The 22,216-nt window shown below is 48.2% G+C and overlaps 1 protein-coding gene across 4 annotated transcripts in view; it reads right to left on the bottom strand.

The window, feature by feature from the left end:
• Window positions 1-22,216, bottom strand: part of CD151 (CD151 molecule (Raph blood group)) — a 62,514-nt gene that overhangs the window by 9,538 nt on the left and 30,760 nt on the right. For 2 of the 4 annotated variants that reach the window (XM_043517849.1, XM_043517848.1), the window contains 6 exons: window positions 17,028-17,131; window positions 15,491-15,682; window positions 9,074-9,148; window positions 7,503-7,523; window positions 6,047-6,151; window positions 3,469-3,624 (listed from right to left, as the gene is read on the bottom strand). In XM_043517849.1, coding sequence (XP_043373784.1) covers window positions 3,469-3,624; window positions 6,047-6,151; window positions 7,503-7,523; window positions 9,074-9,148; window positions 15,491-15,682; window positions 17,028-17,111 — 633 coding nt within the window. In that variant the 5' untranslated portion in view covers window positions 17,112-17,131. The remainder of the gene's footprint in view (window positions 1-3,468; window positions 3,625-6,046; window positions 6,152-7,502; window positions 7,524-9,073; window positions 9,149-15,490; window positions 15,683-17,027; window positions 17,132-22,216) is intronic. The other 2 variants (XM_038404944.2, XM_038404945.2) reach the window with 1 other exon arrangement.

The following is a 22,216-nucleotide window of genomic DNA, read 5'->3' as shown; positions in this document are numbered from 1 at the left end:
CACACCAGCAACCACACACCACACAACAGAACCACTTACCCAGGAACCTATCCTTGCAACAAAGCCCGTTGCCAACTCTGTCCACATATCTATTCAGGGGACACCATCATAGGGCCTAATCACATCAGCCACACTATCAGAGGCTCGTTCACCTGTGCATCTACCAATGTGATATATGCCATCATGTGCCAGCAATGCCCCTCTGCCATGTACATTGGTCAAACTGGACAGTCTCTACGTAAAAGAATGAATGGACACAAATCAGACGTCAAGAATTATAACATTCAAAAACCAGTTGGAGAACACTTCAATCTCTCTAGTCACTCGATTACAGACCTAAGAGTGGCTATCCTTCAACTAAAAAGCTTCAAAAACAGACTCCAACGAGAGACTGCTGAATTGGAATTAATTTGCAAACTGGATACAATTAACTTAGGCTTGAATAGAGACTGGGAATGGATGAGTCATTACACAAAGTAAAACTATTTCCCCATGGTATTTCTCCCCCCCCACCCCACCCCCCACTGTTCCTCAGATATTCTTGTTAACTGCTAGAAATAGCCTACCTTGCTTGTCACCATGAAAGGTTTTCCTCCTTTCCCCCCCCTGCTGCTGGTGATGGCTTATCTTAAGTGATCACTCTCGTTACAATGTGTATGATAAACCCATTGTTTCATGTTCTCTGTGTGTGTATATCAATTTCCCCTCTGTTTTTTCCACCAATGAATGGATCCGATGAAGTGAGCTGTAGCTCACGAAAGCTTATGCTCTAATAAATTTGTTAGTCTCTAAGCTGCCACAAGTACTCCTTTTCTTTATGGGCTCCTCTGTTACGCTGTCCCAGGGTTGCCTTGTGGGCCCTCCGTCATTGGTTTCACTTCTGGACTTCCTTGCTGGGGCCAGGAGCAGATGTGGGGGAAGTGGCAGGCAAGAGGCTCTACCCAGTTCTAGCCAACCAGCCCAGAGACACAAATCTCCTGACCTCGCCCTTTTCTCCTGACATTCCTAGCTCAGAGCAGTCTGGCTAAGCAGCTGAACTTGAGGCAATTGTGCTGAACCAGAGAGTCTCAGGTTCCATCCTCACTATTCATGCCCAGAGGCATGAGGGCTGATTTCCCTTGTATCTGTCTGATCTGCTCAACTTAGCAGCAAATGTTACTCATGCTCCTAAAACTGTCTAATCCTCACGCGAGTCCTACTGAAAGCACATGCCCTGTGAGAAGGAATATCTGACTTAAAAGGGGCCACCTCTTCATTTGCAGTGTCTCCATCATGGGAAATGATAAACAAGGAAAAGATTCCAGCAGGCATTCCCCACCCCTCTAATTACCAGTCTCAAGGCAGCCAGCCAAAGTGCTGACTCCACAGGTTAGGCGCTGGCTATGCTGCTGGGAAAATCAAGCTAGAAAGCCAGTGAACAGTCCCTAGGTTGAGGCAAATGTATTTATACTGTTATGAGTCAGGTGAAACTTTGCTATAGGCTTAGTTAAAACCTTGTTCAACCTATGTGTGAACAGCAGCTGTAAGAGACAGTTAAGGGAACACGCCTAAAACAAGGCCTTCTAGAGCCTGCCCAGAAACTAGCCCCATGTGGGAGCAGGGTTATACTCAGTATTGAGAACACACAGAAACTGAGAACAAACAAGAATGGAAAGGGAAGCAGAGGCCAAAAGCAAGAAAGCCAAGCAAGCAGTAGCTTGTGTGATCTTGGGGAAAGCTAGAGAGAGCTTTGGGGTCTCTCTTGGTGTGGTTAACTAAAAAAACGGCTCCTTTTGTTCCTGGTTCCTCCCGAGAAGCAGGACTTGGTGCACTCCTTATAAATAAATAAGATTTCATTAAAGAGAATACCGGACTCCATTGCTTCCTACTTCTAACTGGAACATCCTCAGGGCCTCAAAATTTGACTAGCTGCTCAGGTCAAAAAGGGCAACAATATGGTGGGTGCCACAATCAATTCCCCCCGCAAGACCTCACCCCTCCACAAGTCAGGCAGATGACTGCTTAGTTACCCATTTGTGTGCTCTGCTAATTTGTTGATTATTTTGTTTGTTGGGGTAAAGCAGGGTTTCTCCTCTACTCAAAACACTGCCTAGCCCAACTCTAGCCAATGGGGACTCTACTAATTTGACTCTACAACACCCCCTTTCCCTCCTCTTCCTACCGCTTTCCTTCATGCTGGAGGCCAAATCCATCTTCCCTACCATCCTAGCACCCTTCCAGATGAGGGCTGGATGGGACTCCATTCAAAGCCTGCCAAAGCCAAAGCTGCTAGGATACCACATGCATCGTGGGACTCAAACCCAGGTTTCCTGCGTGGAACTGAAGAGGAGAAGCACTAGGCCAGCCTCACTTTTCCCCATCAGCAACATGCTTCCTATTCTTCCCTTCCCCATTTCCTGGGGTGCACTCGTCAGCGTCATGTTCCCCACCCACAACTAAGTTTCCTGCTCCTTGTGCTGCAAGTCGCTATCGCTGTCTGCTGCACAGGATTCTTTAACATGCTCCTCGAGCTTTTTAATGCTGGAAGGCAACTTCTGTACTGATTTTAAATGAACTATTTGCCCAATCCACACTCCCATCTGCAAGGTGCTGCCTAGGTAACTTGTACCACGCTTACTCAGGACATCAGCTCTGATCCCATACCCATGACAGCTGTGATTAGTACAGCATTTGAGATTGGAGGTGGGGAACAAAGTTAGAGAACTCAAGTCTTCAATGGAAAGTCCCTGCCCACCCCCTGACTTCCATAGGCTTTGTATTCAGCCCTAAGGAAGCACCAAACCAGTCTGCCCAGCAGGCAGGGCTGGCTCCAGGTTTTTTGCTGCCCCAAGAAAAAAAATTTTTGGCTGCCCCCCCTGGAAATGTGCCGCCCCTTGATATCTGCCCATAGGCGCCGACTCCGCGGGTGCTCCGGGGCTGGAGCACCCCCAGGGAAAAATTGGTGGGTGCTCTGCTCCCACTGGCAGCTCCCCGCCGCGCTCTCCCTCCTCCCCTGAGCGCACTGCCGCCACTCCACTTCTCCCCCTTCCAGGCTTGCTGTGAAACAGCTGTTTCGCATGGCAAGCCTGGGAGGCAGGGGGGAGAAGTGGAGCAGTGGCGCGCTTGGGGGAGGAGGCGGAAGCAGAATGGAGGTGAGTTAGGGCGGGGAGCAGTTGCTCTGCCCCCCACCAAAGATTACTTCCTGCAGCCCCCCCGCCATGCCTGGGAGGGAGGGTGGAGCAGGGGAAATGCAGTGCGCCCGGGGGAGGAGGCGGGGCCGAGGATTTGGGGAAGGGGTTGGAACAGGAAGAGGGAAAGGGCGGAGTTGGGGCAGGGCCGGTGCGAGTACCCAACGGCGCCAGGTAAAGTTGGAGCCTATGAATGTGCCACCCCAAGCATGTGCTTGCTTTGCTGGTGCCTAGAACCAGTCCTGCCAGAAGGTCCTCCCCAGTGTGATCCTGGGAATGTTGATATCAGCTTGTTCTTTACCTCCTTGTAGATGTTGGAAGGATGGTCTCTCCGGCCACACCCTTCTGTTATCGTCTTACAACAGCTGTCTGGGAATTTCCGCCCTCCAGCCTCCGCGGATTTGATCCAGATGCTCTCACTCCAGTCTGTAGCATTGTTGCTGCCACAGCACTTGAACTGTATATGCACAAAAGCACAGGGTGAGTCTGCAGTTTGTCACCAGAAAGCACAGCACCATCCCCTACATCCATCCTCACCGCACCAAGCTCCTAGTGACATTCCCCACAGAGCATCGTCAATCGGCGAGTCCAGCTGCTTATGTCTGCCTGTGTTTTTATGAACTGCTCTACTTATGAGCGACCTTTGTGTCTAAGGTTCCTAAAAATGACCCTTAAATATCTGCAATGCCTTTCTTTTAGCTGCAGTGGCCTCAGTGCCACTTACTTCTCTGTACAGAGATGGGCTCGTCTGCAGCTCCTTGTGGTCTTGACAACAAAACTGAACAGCACTAATCATCCTCACGTTGAATCAAATTACAGATGACTGCAGGCAACTTGGCTGTTCAGCACACCCACAGCCTAGGGGGTAGTTGTAGTAGGCAGAAGGAGCTTGTTCCCTGTGTGGGTCCCCGCACAGCTGTCTGTCTCTCATCCCACTTTTGGGAATGCCCTCAGACCATAAAGGGCTGCATCCATGTGCCCCTTGGCACACTCAGATCCTGATGGCAATGATGAGGGGAAAGGAGGGCTTGTGGCCAAGGACTGAGAATCAGGAGAGGAGAGTTCAATTCTGATCTCCGTCACAGAGGGCACTGAGTGAGTTACTTAGTCGCACTTTGCCTCTACTTCCTCACCTGTAAAATACTCCCCGATAGCGGCAAGGCCCGGATTAACCTTTGTGCATTGCTCTGAGGTCCTCAGACAGCAGGTACTACAGAGCTGCCGGTTAGTATTATTCATTCACAAACAGCACTGCTTTGACTGCTGAAGATTGGACCTCTCTCTATTTGTGACCTAAACGAGCCACAAGCCCTCAGCTCTATGGATTCCGCACCTCGAAAACAGAATCAGGAGACACCAAGCACTAGAATACACACTGAGCCGCTCAACACCTTAACACGGGGCATGAGAAAGCAGAGCAGAATGGGGAACATGAGAAAGCACCATGGCAGGCCACCCCAGCGAGGTGGGAGTCAGTTCTAAAGCCTGTACAACCCTCCCAAGAACATCACGTCAGTGATCCTGCACTTCTCATGGACATGTATCATAACAGAAGTGAGAGTCAGGCAATGGGACATCAGACTGGTGTGGGCTGGAGATAAATTCAGGTCTATAGCAAAGGGCATGTCTCCTGGGGAGGGGTTGAGAAGTACTGGATTATGAAGTTATCAAGACTATTCAGCCATTCTGATGGCTCAGTCCCCCAACTCTCTGGCAGTGCCTGGAGCAACAGGGCACTTCAGTTATTATACTTCACTCTCTGGGGTATTGGGAAGCTTAATCAACATTAACGTGTTGGAAGCAGCTATCAATACTGAACCGGCCAGCACTAGTTCATTCAGCAAGCGATGTGAATGTCCCCCTTCCCCTTTCAAGCAGTCACACTGCTCAGAGAGCAGGAGTCCCAGTCTCTGTGATAGCAGATGCAGCATCATATCCATCCTGTCTGAGCTGGGGGTAGTGGGGTGTGATGCTGGTAAGTCAGGTGCCAGCTCTTGCCAAGGCTGGAGGTGTCAGCTGAGCACTGACAAATTCATAGCTGGAAACCACACCAGCGCATCTTGTTTGTTAATATGTTCAAGGTAGACGTTAGACTGGAAAGGATGTGTTTAATGTTTGGACTCAATAGAACGCTTGTAAGTTGCTGCATACATTAATCTCATTTGTAATGCCTGTTTCGCATGCTATAAGGTAATATGAAAGTCTTGATTTATAATTGTAAAAATGCCTGCTCAGAACTGGTGAACCTAGGCAGGAAACGTGGTTCCCCTGCCCATCAAGGAGGACTATCAAGACTAAATGGGCCAATGTAGGACAAAAACTTTGTTGATCGTCCCATCCACCCAGGAAGAAGTTATGTGCAGGAGCGCTCATCCCATCAGTTTGAACTCTAGGAGGAAAGGCATATAAAGATTCTCATAAGAAAAAATGGTTATATCTTTGGTGTTTGGATTTTTGCAAGGGCTGGACCTAGGAAACAAAGGCATTCTCTTGGGACTGGAAGCAACCTGAATATTTTGTGATTTTTGGTGTAAGTGACCTTTTGTCACTAAGTCTGGCTTGCCTGGGTGGCAAGACAGACCAGAGTGCCCAAGGCAACTATCTGTTACTTCATGGTAAGACTAGTACAATGATCCAGGAGTTCACGTCTGTTACTGCTTTGGTGAAAACCAATTGTAGAACATACCACAAGTTTGGGGTCTCTGCCCTGCTTTTTGACAGTCTGCCCTGAGTTTGGTGTGCATGGTCATGGGCCATTCCAGACAGCATGACATCGGGAACACCTTTATCTCTTCAATGGTAAGGAGCCAGTGATCTAAGGATGGTATAATTTTTAACTCTATCATAGATTTAATTCTCCCTGTGTCTTTGAAGCCTACCTCCTGCTGCAGTTTGTCCACTGCGCTCGTCAAGCCCTCCTCTCCCTCCTTCCGGTACTTCTGGGTCATGGTCTCTTTCAGGTTTTGCTTCAGCTCCATACTCAGCTAAACAAAAGGGGCAGGGGGGGTGAAATCATGAGGCGGACACCTTCCTTTTCATCACCCCTTTATATTTTCTATCATCTTCACTCCTGGAGAACAGCAGAGAACTTTGTGGAAGCTATAACCCCACCTCCAATGTAGACCCTATTGGTTCCAAGAAAGCACATGTGCTTATTTTTGCTTCTCCTGGCTCTTTAAACATCATTCTCCCATTTTAAAGTGCAAAAGACTCTCACGGGGCCAAATCTGTATCCGTCTGTAGCATGCCGCACCGCAAGGGTCCGAGCATGAGCCTGCCTCCACACTGAAAGGGATACCATCCAGAGGGACAGACCTGCCCCAGAACAGGATTGCCCTTCTCTTAAAAAATCTCATTCTTGCCTTATGAAAATTCCTCTAGGATCAAAGGGGCTCTCATGCCTCTGGAAGCACTAAATCGAAAAGGATCTGGTGAGGAGTATTAGGAATTCAGAGCCCTGGGCCTGCTGGACTGAAGTTGTACAGTCTAAATACCTTTTATATCATTGAATGGGACGTCGCAAAAGGAGATCGAGAGCATGAGGAGGGATTTTAAGACTCTTGCCTCCCTGGCTGCAGCCCTTGTGATACTAGAGATAGGTTCAGAAAGCAAGAATGACGTCGCTCAGAAAGAGGGTCTGATATTTGGAGCATGTCAAGCATAAAAGTATCCTTTACAGTGACACACTCACACTAATGTATCCACAAATGTCTCTCTCTGTTGAGCTGGCTGATGCACCACTCGACTGCTACATCCTTTCCTGCCCATCCCTGCTGATACACAAAATATAGCTAAAATCTGCCTCCTTTCTAATCAGATTCCTCTTGCCTGGTCCATTCAGTAATGATGCCTGTGAAATCACAATTCTCCCGTGCTCCTGAACAATGTCATCACACATGTAGATGGCATCACTGAATAAACCAAACAGGGGGAAAGGCCAGAATGCCAGATAGGGAAAAGCCTCTCTATGTACATGTATTTCTTAGTAATAAGCAATAATTGTGGGGTGGAATGCAGGAAAAGAACATTTCGGTTACAGTGAGTTGGGGGAATATGGCCTGAGTTTTCCTCCCCCACTTCAAATCTGCTGAATGTAGTAGTGGGTCTTAATTTTCTGTCAAACGGGGGTAACACCTACTTCGCAGAGGTGATGAGAGACTTCATTCATTAACGTTTGCAAAGTGCTTTGAGATCTTGGGATGGGAGGCTCTTTAGAAGCGCAAAATATTTAGGGAGCAAAGATGAGAAGAAAAGTTTGGGAGCTCATGGGCACCAAAGGCAAACAAAGAGACAGAGTCCACTGGCGGAAATATTACTCAGGAAAAAAGCAGTTACCTGCAGGCTCACGGGGAAGAACTGCAGCATGGAACAAAGACAGCAAAAGAAACACACAGTTTATATACACGCACACATTGGACAGGACAGCAAGGGAAGGGGAGAAAGAAAACCAACTGCAAAGAGAGAAAGCAGCAGGAGCCCAGGAAGGAAGGACTTTTACATAAAAGAGCATGGGGGGGTGGGGGGGAATGAGTGCAGCTAGTAAGCCAAATGCCAGTGGGTGATCTACAAAGCAGTCTGCAGCTCTACCAGAGAGACTACAATCCCAGCATGCTACACTCCACCTTAATCCAGGAAGTTTCCACCATTTCATCGATTGCCACGTGTTACTTTAGTCTTTGCTCAGGTCCACATGGAGCATGGCTCTCTGGGTCCAATAGCCTCCATGGGGCCGATCCCTCCATATTAAAGACAGAGGCAGCTGGAATGTATTCCACTTGATACAAATGAGGCGTAGCTCTCTGGCTACAGGCAAACTGCTAATGCCGCCCTTGGGGGCGGAGGGGCAAAATCTGGGAGCCCTGAGGCAGGATGAAAATTCCCAGTTTAAGGGTGTAATCCAGGGAAGCCTACAGTATGTGAACCCAGAGCCACTGAAAACGCCTGCAGCCCTCTGCAATGTACACTTCCCTGTCAGACACACCTCCTCAGACAATCTCCAACAGTCTGCCCTCTTCAGACACCCAGTCTCCCTCAAAGGATGGGGGAAGAGAAGACATGTGGGCAGCCTTGTCTGAGGGAGCCTCCCAAGCGGTATGCCTCTCGTTGGCCATATCCAGTGTGATAACATGAAGCCATCGCTCCTTCGTGGGGATTTCAAGATCAGTTGTCTCTGACTGCAGCAGACCCTCAGAGATATTCTGAGCTGCGGCGGTGGTGCTCTATCCCCAGCTAGACCATTTCCCGTCTATGAGCTTGCTGGGTTTAGCAGGGAGTGTTTCTACTTGACTATTAGTAGAGATGGTCAGGGACGTAATCCCATGCTCTGGGCATCCCTAAGCCTCTGATTGCAAGATGCTGGGACTGATCAACAGGTGATGGATCACTTGATGATTGCTCTGTTCTGTTCATTCCCTTTGAAGCATCTGCCATAAGACAGAATACTGGGCTAGATGGGCCATTCTTATGTTCTGCTTCATGGACATGCTAGATGGCACAACTGTAATTACAACTGCCTGTGTTACCTTTCTGGGCATCAGAAAAATCCTCAGGCTGATCCTCTGTACTAGAAACAAGACTCCACTCCAACAGCTCTCTTCATAAGGCATCACAGAGGGAGGGGGAGAAAAGATGATGTGCAGGAAGGAGCTGAACTGTATCTGACTCCCAAATACACACATAACAGACTAATGCCTTCTCAAATATGGTTTATAACCTGATGCATTTTGTATTTTGAGGGACGTAAAGAGGGATCAAGCTGGGGTGAGGAATAGATGGGCCCAAACCAAACCACGGATTCAAAGCCCTTGAAAATGTTGGTTTAAGCCCAATCTCTAAATAGAAATTGGGTGATAAGTAGCTGCTCCCTCTCTCTCTGGGTTGATCCTCTTAGCTTGACATCCACTTACCTGTTGGTAGTAGATATAGGCCAGGATACCAGCAATGATCTCAAGCAGGAAAATGCACAGCAGCAATATGAAGTACTGCAAAACAATGGTAAAATTGTCTATGTTAAAAGAGAGCATCAGAAAGGATGGGAGAGAAGTCCTGGAAGTTAAATTTAGATTATCAGGAAAAAGCCTTAAATCTATCAGTATTACTGTTTGTATTACAGCAGCTCTCAAAGGACTTGATCAGTATGAGGGGCTCATTGTATTGGGTGCTGGGCATGGAAAAGGTTATAATGTAATTTAAGACAGGCAGCAACAAGTGGGCTTATCAAAGAGTAGGAAGTGGAGGAGAAAGGACAGATGAGAGTAATAGTGATATAAATGTATCTAGTAAAGGGCAAGACAGAAATTACAGCTGAACTGGAGGAGACAGGCTCCTATTTACCCTTTTTCCTACTTCAAGAACAAGGGCGTATCCAATGAAATCGAAAAGTAACATTTATTGATATCAGGATCTCTCTTTTTACATGATGCATGCTTAGCAGGAGGAACTCTCTGCTACAATGTATCATGAAGGCAAGAGTTCAGCGTGGTTCCAAAAGAGTCAGGACACTGATCTGGTTAAGAACAACCCCAGTCACATTAGGTGGGATAAAGAAAATGTATAAGAGAACTAAATGTTCATGTTTCAGGGCATAGCTCAAAGGTGTTAAGAGGAAACTATCACTCTGGGCAAGTTAATCCATAATTGTCTATTCTCTGGGGGCTCTTGCATCATTCTCTGAAGCAGCCTATACTGCCTAGCGATGGACATAAGATTTTAGGCTGGCTGGACCATGGGTGTGACCTAGTATGGTCGTTCATATGAGCAGTCATGTATAACTAATTAAATGCAACTAACTAGATTCCACGGACGCAACAGCTCATTTGCTGATGCCACCCACCACAAAATGCAGCTGCACCAGTTGCTGTGTAGAAACTCAACACTAGCTTGTTAAATAGGAGAGGAACATCTGACTGCACCAGGCAGTGGGAGTAACCATGCATCCTATGGGGCGAACTCTCAAAATTGAGTAGAAGCCAAGGATGAAGCTGCAGCACAGACAGCAAGTACAGGGACTTTGTACTCAACGGTCAGCCAATTGTTCAAAGGAGGAAACAATGCAACAAGGTGGCACTATTTGGCAATTGCAATGCTCCCTGATTTGGGGTGGGAAATTCCCTGCTCTGGGGACCTTCAAGCAGAATGCAGAGTGCAACATCAGCACTGGAGCTCTGTATTGAAATGTGCCTGTTACTCACACAGGGTGAAATTCATCCCTATGCACCACACCGGTCCCAAGTAAACCCTCATAACAGAGCTTCACCTTAAGCAGTGCGTACATCGTACTGGTCATAGTGGTACGTAAGCCCTAGAAGTGAATTTCACCCGCAACAATTAACCGTGGAGGGTTGACCTCCACCCTTGGTGTAACTCTGTTGAGTCCCGTGAGATAGAGAAGGGATGAACTGAACCTGGGCATACTGTTTAATCTTTTACAGCCCTTGTGTCTGTTTAAAATTTCAAAAAATGCTCTTAATGTAATTTTAAAGTGGTGAAGGAATCAAATTGCCATCCCTGGAGACCAACCAATGCTCTCTTTCTAAACCATCCAGTGCTGTAGGATCTACGCATCATGTACAATTTTCTCAGAAAACAGGGCTATGCCCTGCCCTCGTTTAAGCTACTATCCTGAATGTCATGTCAACATGGCGATGGTCACCTAAGCGGCTACGACCAGGTCATTCTACAGCTCTAAGGACTTAAATTCGGGCTCATCCCGTAATACTCTATGTCATCACAGCACAGGCACTGCACAGCACTCGGCAAGGCCGTCTTCCCCACACACTGCCCCACCAGAGAACTTTGCCTAGAGCTGGAGACACCACCTCTAGGGACTGTCATGGCTCCATATTCATTCTAACTGTGGCTCTTCTGCTACGATTGTCAGGTAGTGTCAGTTCTGATGGTTTCAGAGTAGCAGCCGTGTTAGTCTGTATTCGCAAAAAGAAAAGGAGTACTTGTGGCACCTTAGAGACTAACAAATTTATTAGAGCATAAGCTTTCGTGAGCTACAGCTCACTTCATCGGATGCATTTGGTGGAAAAACCATCAGTTCTGATGGTGATTTACTCCACTAGGAACTGGACAGAGACACTGCCCCATGCACATAAGCTTATTTCACAGAAAGAAGTCATGCTGGAAAGTCCCATGTTTGCCCCACCCATGATATCTGTTCTCTTTGCAGCCTCATGTGGTTCTGCATGGGAAACACACTCACTATCTAGCTGTACCAGCACACCATCTATTATTACAGCCCTGGCCCCACAAAAGGAGCTACACACCCCTCCAAAAATCCATGGTTAGCATCAAATAAATGCATCTGTATGTTACAAAAAACAGACCACCACAACACCCTGCTAGGAAAAGCAAAGGACTGGAGGCAACAAATTTGCCTTTGCATCACAGCTTGTCTTTTGCTGAGTGACACCTCCGTTTCTCACTGCACTTCCCCTCTTTGTCAGAAGACACAGGTAATCAAAACGCCTTGCCCCAGTGAGATCATGCCAAATCAGAATCCTGGTCCATTGGGTCAGATTTCCTCTTTCACCCTCTGCTGGGATTCAGCAGCTGCCTGTGAGGGACAACTGGGTTTTATCTACAGGCTGGGCTTTAATAGGAGTGTACAATCTCAGGCATTCACTCCCAGCCCTAAACTCCCTCCACTGGCTCTCAGCTGAACATTGCAAGTGTCTGCACATGCTTGTACAAGGTACCCATTCATACCACAGGAATGAGTCACCCGATGGAGTGCTGGATAACCAAAGGCTGGGCACCACACTAATGGGAGGCTGAAAGGGACGGAAAAGGAGAGGAACACTCCTAAACAAAAGGTTTCTTTCTTTTGTTGGAGCCCGCTTACATAATACCTCTCTGACATCATGATGCTGTCAGGCTGCTGTACTAAGGGAAAGAAAACAACCAATTAACTGGAAAGTTTCTCTTTCCTTCATCTATTTTCTACATACGGAGTATTTTCTGCACTGATGTCAAAGACATTCCAGTGCAGCTGGCACCTATCACAAGGCCTCAGCTCACCATATTATCTTAAAGAGCCCTCCCACGTTTTAGCAAACAGGTTTTATCAAAGCCTATATAGAGTGAAGGTTACTACAGCTACCCCTTGTGCACTCAGCTAGCCTGTGCTAAAACATCTTGTTGTTATTGTTAGCCCTACCTGGCTATTTCATTTACCTGTCACATCTTATCTATTTAGACTATGCTCTTTGGGGCAGGAACTGTCTCTTACTCTGTATGTACAGCACCTCGTACAATGGGGCACCAGTCTAGCTGTAGCCTCTGGACACAGCTGTAATCCCAACAAAATGCTTTCCACCAATTCTCTTTTCCAATGCACGTAAATATTTGAAAGAGGCATGTGTATGTGGGCTATCTTTTATATTTAGCTCTTCTATCCTACATAAGAACTGTCATACTGGGTCAGATCAAAGGTCCATCCAGCCCAGTATCCTGTCTTCCGACAGTGGCCAGTGCCAGGTGCCCTAGAGGGAATGAACAGAACAGGTAATCATCACATGATCCATCCCCTGTCGCCCATTCCCAGCTTCTGGCAAACAGAGGCTAGGGACACCATCCCTGCCCATGGTGGCTAATAGCCATTGATGGGCCTATCCTCCATGAATTTATCTAGTTCTTTTTTGAACCCTGTTATCGTCTTGGCCTTCACAACATCCTCTGACAAGGAGTTCCACAGGTTCACTGTGCGTTGTGTGAAGAAATACTTCTTTTTGTTTATTTTAAACCTGCGGCCTCTTAATTTCATTTGGTGACCCCCAACTAGCTCCTGCTTTTATCATGTGCACTGTGTTTGTTTCCATGTGATTGTTAAGAGACCCATGATCACCCTACCTGCTTGTAATGAGCTGTGTACACCAATAGTGACATATACATTATGTTCCTGATTCTCAGTTATGTTTCTCCCTGCTTTATGCTATCCCAGCAGTGTAAAGCATGATGAAAGTTGGCTTAATGGCCATTTCCTTGGCAAAGGGGGGATCCTAGGTGGCAACCCTACACCTTTGCAGTCCATAGGTTAGGGACATCTCAGGATACGTTGGGTGTGCAATCTCACCATCCCTGTGCCCTGATTGTTCTTGACTGTTAGAATGGCTAGAGCATCTGAGCTCCAGTTAGAGTAGGCCTTGGGATTGCTCTAGCCTATGCTAGGGACCAGACGATTCCCAGACGATGGCCTGCTGTGCCATTGGTGGGGGTTCTGAAACTCAGAGTCAGGGTGAACCATAACAAGCCAGACTTTGACACATCACAGCTCATCACTGCAGGCCTGATCCTGCAGCTTTTGCTCATGGGAGTCTCTTTCACTGAAGTCAACAGGCTGCAGGCCTGGAACCCACAGAAACAACTGTGGTGTCACAAATGCTTGGATCACTATGGCATCCCTGAGTGAATCAGGCTGGCTGCGAAAGAGGAAAAGTGCTCTAGACACACAAATATCCTGGTAATCAGCAATGAGAAACAAAACACAGGGGAAAGCCTTGAACTGGAAGTGAAAACTCACCAGTAGCTATAAAAGCAGCTAGAATATACCTTCTGGGCTCAAACCGCCCCCCCCCCGCCCCCCACATGCACATATATCCCCACCCTCCATCTGAAATTATTCTTGCAACTTGCTTTAAAGAGCCTCTGAATTTGGAAAGTTACAGGACACTCCCTATCACAGCGTCTCTCTCTACATGGCCCTTTGGTACAGAGAGAAATTGGGACTGACTGGCACAGACGCCTTTGTCTTTGTTGTGAAGATGTTGGGATTACTGGCTGACCTCAGAGCTGGCAGGAGCCTCCAGCCAGACCAACTCAGCCCTGCCTAGCACAAAATATTTCTTTTGTGGATTTCTTAGTATCAGCTAAACCAGAGGAGGGGAGAGACAACAGATCTGTCACAGGCAGCCACTCAGAGGGGGAAAGAAAAGACAGAGAACAACCTTTTGTTTCCATGAGACAATTGTTAGTTTTCTGTGTCAGAATAACAAAGAAAACCCCACCGGATTTTCATCTGTAACTTTCAGGAGGGTGGGGGAGGAGAGAGAGAGACAAGGGAGATGAATAGAGCTCTTTAGAACAGTGAGTAATTGTGCTAGTGCCAAAACGAACTGTTAAGGGCCAGGGGCCAAATACCACCCCTCAGAACCAAATGAACGAACCCCTAACAAGAGCTCCTGAGAGCTCATCACAGGCCTTTTAGGGGCATTTTCCACCACCTTGTATTTTCAGTTCACAGCCACTCCCCACAAAGTGGGATCACAGAGGGTATTGTTCATCATGGTTCCTTTCCCTATCCCCACCCCAGTCTCCACTCCACTCGGACAAAGGGGATGGGACATTCAGGCCAGCAGCAGCTTGTAAAACTGAAGGAATGCTTAAGGCCCAAGTGGAAGTGTCCCCCTTTGTTATTATGAAATGACAATTAATGGCCCTTTGCTTTCAGTCACTACACTCACCACTGCAGATGGGCTGCTTAATGAATCACTGCCACCCTCTGGACCGCAAAGGAGATTTGAGAGAGCGCGAGTGAGAATTAGGGCAAATCTATACTTAAAACACTGCATCAGTGCAGATGGGCCACTGTAGTATCTTAATGAAGATGTTCTATGCTAATGGGAGAAAGTTCTCCAGTCTAATCCACCTCCCCGAGAGGCAGTAGTTATATTGACAGGAGAAGCTCTCCTACCGATGTAGCATTGTCTTCATGGAGGGTTTGGTCAGTATAACTATGTCACTCTGGGGTGTGGATTTTTCACACCCCTGAGCGACATGGTTACACCTATATAGGTCTCAAATTTAGCCCAGAACTGAGATTTATGAGGGCTGGTCAAAAATCTCAAGTGCTTTTTCGTCTGTTTGTTTTTTGGACCAAAAAAAAATTGGGTGTGTGTGTGAAAATTTTTGCACGGTTCGAAATTTTGCAATGTTCAACAAACCAATCAAAAGAAATGTTTTGCTTTGAATCAAGTGGAAACACAATTATTTATTTTTTGGTTTTAAACTGTCCCACCTGCCTTCTCTCCTGAATTTATTCCCATTTTTTCCCTACCAGCCCGAACATTTCCTTTGCTTGGAAATGTTTTGACATGCTCAGATGAAAAGCACCGTATATTTATTATTTAGCACCTTTTGAAACGCACAGAAACCAATAAAGTCTCCTCTGTAATAGAGGCCATCCATTCCAAACAGAGAGAGCGGGCAAGTCCTCGGTATGGCTCTCCAGATCCTAAGGAACAGAGATGCAACTCTCTCCTCATACACACAAGATGTTCGGTGCCCCGCGCTTTCCTAGGGCAAATAGGAAACCTTACCACTCTCAGCAGGTTCCGCCGCTCTTTGAAGGTGGCACAGCACCCGAGGATGCCGGTAATCATGACGACAATTCCCGCCACCACCAGGATGTAGGCGGTCGCCATGTACGTGTTGGAGGACAGGAGACTGATGTAGTCGCTCTTCTCGGCCAGAGTCCAGATCCCCACCGCCATCACCGCCCCACCCGCCAGCTTAATAAAGAGAGAGGCAAGCTGGTGAGATGCATCTGAGGTGGGCACTTCCTCTTTTTCAGAAGTGGCATCCCTTGCTGTGCCACAGGGATCAGATTTCAGCTTGCTGACTGAGGGTCTGATCCAAAACCTATTCAAGTTCAGGGAAAGACTCCCACTGATTTCAATGGGTTTTGGATCAGGCCTTAAATAAAGCTGATTCTTCCTCTCTCCTCAGTCTCTCAAGGGCCCTGGGAGGTTGCAAGGAGTCAAGGCACAATATTCCAGCTGGAAGGGGATGACAGCTGGCTGGGGGTTTGCCCACACATTGTAACTGGAGTTCTTTGTAACTGGAACTTTGTAACTGGTGTTCTAAGTTTCCAACCTTAACCAGGCTCTTGGCTCTCACAATTGCTTGAGCACTGCCTAGATGCAGGGAATGGAGAAGAGGAGAGGGAGGAGATGCTTTGCTTTGCACCCTTGCTGGCTGATCCAGGAGTGATACTGACTGCTTCTAAACAACAAGTGTGTCTACCTCCCTCCAGAACAGAACCACTGCGGGGCAAGGCTGTAAAAGGTGGGAATCCTGGTTAGCTAAACTCCAGTGAGAATGAACATTAGCACAGGAATATTCCCACAGTCAGGGCACATTGGGTGAACCAACGTCTCTCCTTCAGGCTCCCCTTCCTCTTTATGGGCCTTGTGTTCCCTAGAGGTTTTTACCTGGTTGCCAATTCACTGAGGCAGTTCATAATTCATTCCTCTGTAAAGGCTAGTCTGGACCCTCCCCAATCATTTCTTCCAGCCCACGAATGTCTGTGGCTGACTATAATCTGATCCTTTGGTAAGCAATTAACTTGAGGTAAAAACTCTAGTGTAGACATAACCACAGCTACTACCCCCATAATCCCAGCCTAGCCATCTTCGTTCCACTGCCAACCTGTGCTATGCCGCTGGGCAGAACGAGAGAGAACTGAATGATGTCCTTTGTCTATGGGCTGCCCTGGAGTATCTGATGCCTTAAGAATTGTGCCCTGGGTCACCATCCCCTGAAGTGGGCAAAAAAGCACTTTTTCAGGCCACCCACTGCTGTCGATACCTGATCATTTCAGGGCTTATTCCTGGTTAGACAGGTTATAGTCCTTCTCCCCAGTGTTGGCAGCATGGGTCTAGTTAGATACCTGGGGTGAAATCCTGGACTCACTGAAGTCAAGCAGAGTTTTTGCTATTGCCTTCAGTGGGGCCAGGATTTCACCCATGCTATCCATCCCATCACCCTGGCCACTGAAACAATAGATGGAGCCCTTGACGAGGGATGTGGTGAGGCACACAAATGGGCTGAGGCACACAAAAGCTGGCACGTTACCCAGAAGAAGAAGTTAAAGATGAAGAGCAGGTATTTGAGGCAGATGGTGCCGCATGTCTCCTTCTTCTCCGTGTACTCACGCATCTTCCCGGCTCAGCAAGTCTCTGAAATGTGACACAAGAAGAAAAGCCTATTAGTTTTCCTGTTTCCCAGCAGGGCGCAATCACTGCTCTCATCTTGCAAACAGCAACCACTCCTCAAAGCCTGCGCTGAGGTGCCCAACCGAGGAACCCCAGCATGGTGAGTGATGGGACTCCAGAAAGTCTCATCGCTGTAAAATGAAACCCCCTGCATCCTGACGGCCATTCTATCACTCCTGACAGAATCAGAGAGAGGTTGTGTAATCATCTCATCATATTGTGTTATCACCCATCCACTCCTCCCGCTATTTGTTAGGCACACTTCTTATAGCTCATCTGCAGTTGGATTGTACTGTCTTTGGGGTAGGGACCAGGCTACCCACATGTCTGCACAATGGGACCGTAATCCTGACTAGGGCACTGTATTGCCTATTATAATAGCAATCACAAACATCACAGTAAGGAAACATCTCAGGAAGAAAATGGATACATGCTCCTCCCCCTTTTCATTTTACCACCTCACTATTTGAACAAAGAAAATGCAAGTCCCAGGCCTGTTCCAAACTACATCCTCTATCCAGATCAAACAGGAATCACTCCATGAGAACATCAGGGAACGGAGAGGAGTTTCATGGACAGGAAGGAGTAAGCGCTATACAAGTGTGATTCACCCTCAGGATAAAAATCCTTCCATCCTAGACATTGTCCAGATGACTCAATCCCTTCCCTGGAATTCTTCCTTACACTCAACAACCATCACCAGCAGGAACTACTGTACCAACCACTTCCCCTTCTGCCTGAACCTAAATCCTTTATGTCAACACTTCTCTTAGGGATCACCAGACTGCATCAGACCCCTGGTCCATTCAGTCCAGTATCCTGTCTCCAACAGCAGGCAGCACCAGCTGTTTCAGAAGAAGGAGCAAGAAATCCCGCAGTTCACAATTATGGGGTATCTGCTCCCCTAGAAAAGTTCCCTCCTAACCTCCATAACTTAATAGAGGTTGCCTTAAACCCTTAAGCAGGAAAGTTTATATCCCTTCCAAACTCCTGCCTATTTTTAATCCTGACTATTGTAACTCTGGACTTGTTAGCCAAACAAATATCCAATTCATTTTTGGAATCCTGCAAAGCATTTGGCCCAAGAGATATCCTGTTGCAATGGGTTCCAATGGCTAATTGTTAAGGTTGTGAGTCTGTCACGGAGGTCATGGATTCTGTGACTTTCTCAGATCTCTGCAGCAGCCAGTGCGGCTGGCCCAGGGGCCACCTGAGCAGCTCAGGGCAGTCTTGGGCCACCATTCCCTGCCCCCCACAACAGCAGCAGGAGTTTGGGTGTGGAAGGGGGCTCAGGGCTGGGGCACGGGAAGGGGTGAGGGCTCCAGGTGGCACTTACCTCAGGAGGCTGCCCAGAAGAGCAACATGCCCCTCGGCTCCTAGGTGGAGGGACTGGGGGCTCTATGCACTGCCTCCACCTGCAACCGCGCGGCCAATGGGAGCTGCAGAGCCAGAGCTCAGGGCAGGGGCAGCACACGGAGCCCCCCTGACTGTCCCTGCGTCTAGGAGCCAAGGGACATGTCCCTGCTTCCGGGGAGCCACATGGAGCCAGGTAGGGAGCCTGCCAGCCCGCCAACCCCCACGCCCCCAGCACCAGCGGGGGTCACAGGTCGCCCCACCCCACAGAGTGCCTGTGGTGCCCCTGGGCAGCCCCCGAGCACCCAAGATTTAGTAAGGGGTATAGTACAAGTCATGGACAGGTCACAGGCCATGAATTTTTTTTTTACTGCCCGTGACCTGTCCATGACTTTTACTAAAAATACCCGTGACTACAACGTAGCCTTACTAATTGTATGTTATCCCTTACTTCTATAGATCATGAAGGCCCTAAGTCCTTTCCATGAGCCAGCTCTGGCTCCCAAAGTCAGCTTTAACAAATACTAGGAGGGAGAAGCACATGCAGATTGGTTTCATATGATCTGCTGGTCATTGCACACGCCCGAGCAATGCAGTTATACTGACCTAACTCCTGGTGTAGATAGCGCTGTGTTGATAGGAGGGTTTCTCCTGCCTCTCATGGCAGTAGATTGACTATGCTGATGGAAGAAGCTCTCCTAACAGCATAGTTGTGTGTTCAGTAAAGAACTATCAGTGCAGCTATCGCGCTGTTCATGTAGACAAGCCCTACGGAAAGGCAGGTCAGCCCACTGCGGGGAGAAATTTCCCTTTGCTTTTCTCTGGTCAGCAAACATCCAGGATAGGCCAGTGTTTTAGGAATCAGTAAATCAGCCATAGGAATGCAGTAATGGGAATGCACCCATCCCCAAAGCTGATCTGCCACAGCCTGTCCTGATTTTACAAGGAAACATTTTCCCCAGAAGAGGATATGACACCATAGCAGGCAAGAGAAAGTCACTGCACATGGGATGGGAGTGGCTCTGAGATGAAGGTATTTATCGGGGAGAATAACTATCAGGCTCTTTTCCCCTGGCCTTTGGCCAACTCCACTGTCACCAAGGCCCTGTCTACACTGGCAAATTTGTGTGCAGTGAAGCAGCTTTGAGTGCTGTAACGCCCGAGGTGTACACACTGCCAAGCCACTTCGTGTGCGGAAATTGCATGGCGCTGTAAAAAAAAATCACCCCGACCAGAGGCGTGCCAGTGTAGACCAGTGTTGCATCTGAAAAAGTGGTTTTTTACCCATGAAAACTTATGCCCAAATAAATCTGTTAGTCTTTAAGGTGCCACTGGACTCCTTATTGTTAGTATAGACACCGTGGTCGGTTACAGTGCTGAAACTGGCCTCTGGGAGGTGTCCCACAATGCCTGTTCTTGCCTCTCTGGATATCGGTTTGAACTCTGCTGCCCTGCTCTCAGGTGACCAAACATCATCCCCACCCTGTAAATTCCTTGGGAATTTTGAAAGTCCCCTTCCTGTTTGTTCGGTGACTAGTGCAGTGGTCTCAGTGCATCTTTCCAGGTGGCGATGCCTGCTCCACGCACCAGGCAATCCCCAGCTTGGAGCAATGCCGAGCTGCTGGACCTTATCAGCATTTGGGAAGAGGAGGCTGTCCAGTCCCAGCTGCGCTCCAGCCGGAGGAATTATGATACCTACAGACAGATTTCACGATGCATGACAGAAAGGGGCCATGACTGGGACACACTGCAGCGCAGGGTCAAAGTGAAGGAGCTGCAGAAGACCTACCACAAGGCGTGGGAGGCGAACCACCACTCCGGTGCTGCGCCCATGAGCTGCCAGTGCTACAAAGAGCTGGATACAATACGCGACGGCAACCCCACCTCCACTGCAAAGGTCACTGTGGATACTTCGGTGGCTCACATGCCAGTCAAAAGTGGACCAAGCCAGGAGGAGGAAATCTTAGGTGAGGATGTATGGGGGATGATCCAGAGGCAGAAGATGGCTCGGAGGTCAGAGATGCATGCAGCACTCTTTTCTATCCTGGAGACTAGCCAATCACAGCTGTCAGAAGTTGGTGAAGCGCAAACAGGAGAGGAGGCCCCTGGTAAGTGGATTTGATTTTGGGAATTGCTGAAGCAAGTTGGTGGGGGGGAGGAGGGTTACAGAAAGCAGGCATGTCTCCCACCACATGCTTAGTCTGAGTGGCGGAACAGGCTGTTGATTGACTCCCTCACTTCATGGGACTCTGCCTCAGAGATCTCCAGGAAACTCTTGTGGAGATACTGGGCAATCCACTGCTGCAGGTTCTTCAGCAGAGCTGCTTTGTTTCTTGCCCCATTAACGGTAAATTTTCCACAGCACTGTGCCATCACGGGAGGGGGTGGGGGAACCATTGCTGCACACAGGTGAGCTGCATAAGGGCCAGGATGGAAGCTGCAGTCTTGGAGAAGACCCTCCCTTGATTCCCTGCTCACCCTCTTCCGTAACGATCACATCCTGTGGAAAGTGTGGGGACAGGAATGATTATCAAGACACCCTACAGTGCTGGCTCTCCCCAAGAGCCATGTGCCCAGTGTACAGCAGGGTCCGGGAAGAGTGATTTACCCTGGCCCTGCCGCTACTCATCATTTTGGGAGTCTTATGGCTCACGTGTGCTTGCCTGGAGTCAGCCAGTTAGTGACAGGTGTAAGAGTATTGGCTCTGTTTTACATCCCTGAACTAGTGTTCTATGTGTTGCAAACAATATTGCTTCTGTAAAATGTTGCATTTAAACTTCACAGAGATGACCTTGGGAGTCCAGCCTCCCCTTTGTTATCGGCTGAATGGCTGCACAGAATTAGAAAGCGGCCAAGAACTAAGGAGGACTTTTTGCGTGATGTGATGATGCACTCTACTGCCGAGAAACAGGAATTGAAGGAGTGGCGGGACAGTGAAAAGAGGGACCGAAAGGAGAACGCGGCACGCCAGAATGAAGCCACGGAGAGGCTCTTAAAGGTTATGGAGCGCTAAGCAGACACGCTCCAGGCGCTACTAGCACTGCAAACTAAGCAGCTCTGCGCCTGCCCTCCCCTGCAGCGGCTGTCGCAAAACTCTCTCTCATGCTCCCCCCAGACACCACCAACACACTCTTATCAACCTCCTGACTCCAGTCTATACCCGCGGCATTCCATTTCTCCCCCATCACACTCCAGCACTGTGGACTCCCACTACCACTGCACTCAACACCTGTCCCTCTGCAGTTTGGCCCTGCTGAAGCACAATACCTGCTGCATTTTACTCTGAAGGAGAAGGTTGGATATGATCCCTGGACATACAACAATCTTTAGCCATCCCGGGACCCCTCCTCCTCCTGGGACCTTCCCTTCCTTCATCCCCCTCACTGCTGATGTTTTTTTTTTTATTTGACTCTCTCCTCCGGTTGTTGTTTTTTAATAAAAGAATTGTGTTGGTTTGAAAGCAATTTTTACTCTATTAACTGAAAGCAAAAAGAACACTGCAAAGCAGCATACAATTATGTTAAACCCACATATTGCATCGTCTGCACCAATCACCTCCTAGCATTACAAGTACTGCAATCCCGAGCATTGCAAAAAGTATTAGTGGCTTTCAACTTCAAATTGCTGTTTCAAGGCATCCCTGATCCTTATGGCGCTGCACTGTGCCCCTCTAATAGCCCTGGTCTCTGGCTGTTC

This window comes from Dermochelys coriacea, chromosome 6 (genome assembly GCF_009764565.3).
Source record: "Dermochelys coriacea isolate rDerCor1 chromosome 6, rDerCor1.pri.v4, whole genome shotgun sequence".
Classification (NCBI taxonomy): domain Eukaryota; kingdom Metazoa; phylum Chordata; order Testudines; family Dermochelyidae; genus Dermochelys; species Dermochelys coriacea.
This window is presented reverse-complemented; position numbering and strand designations above follow the sequence as displayed.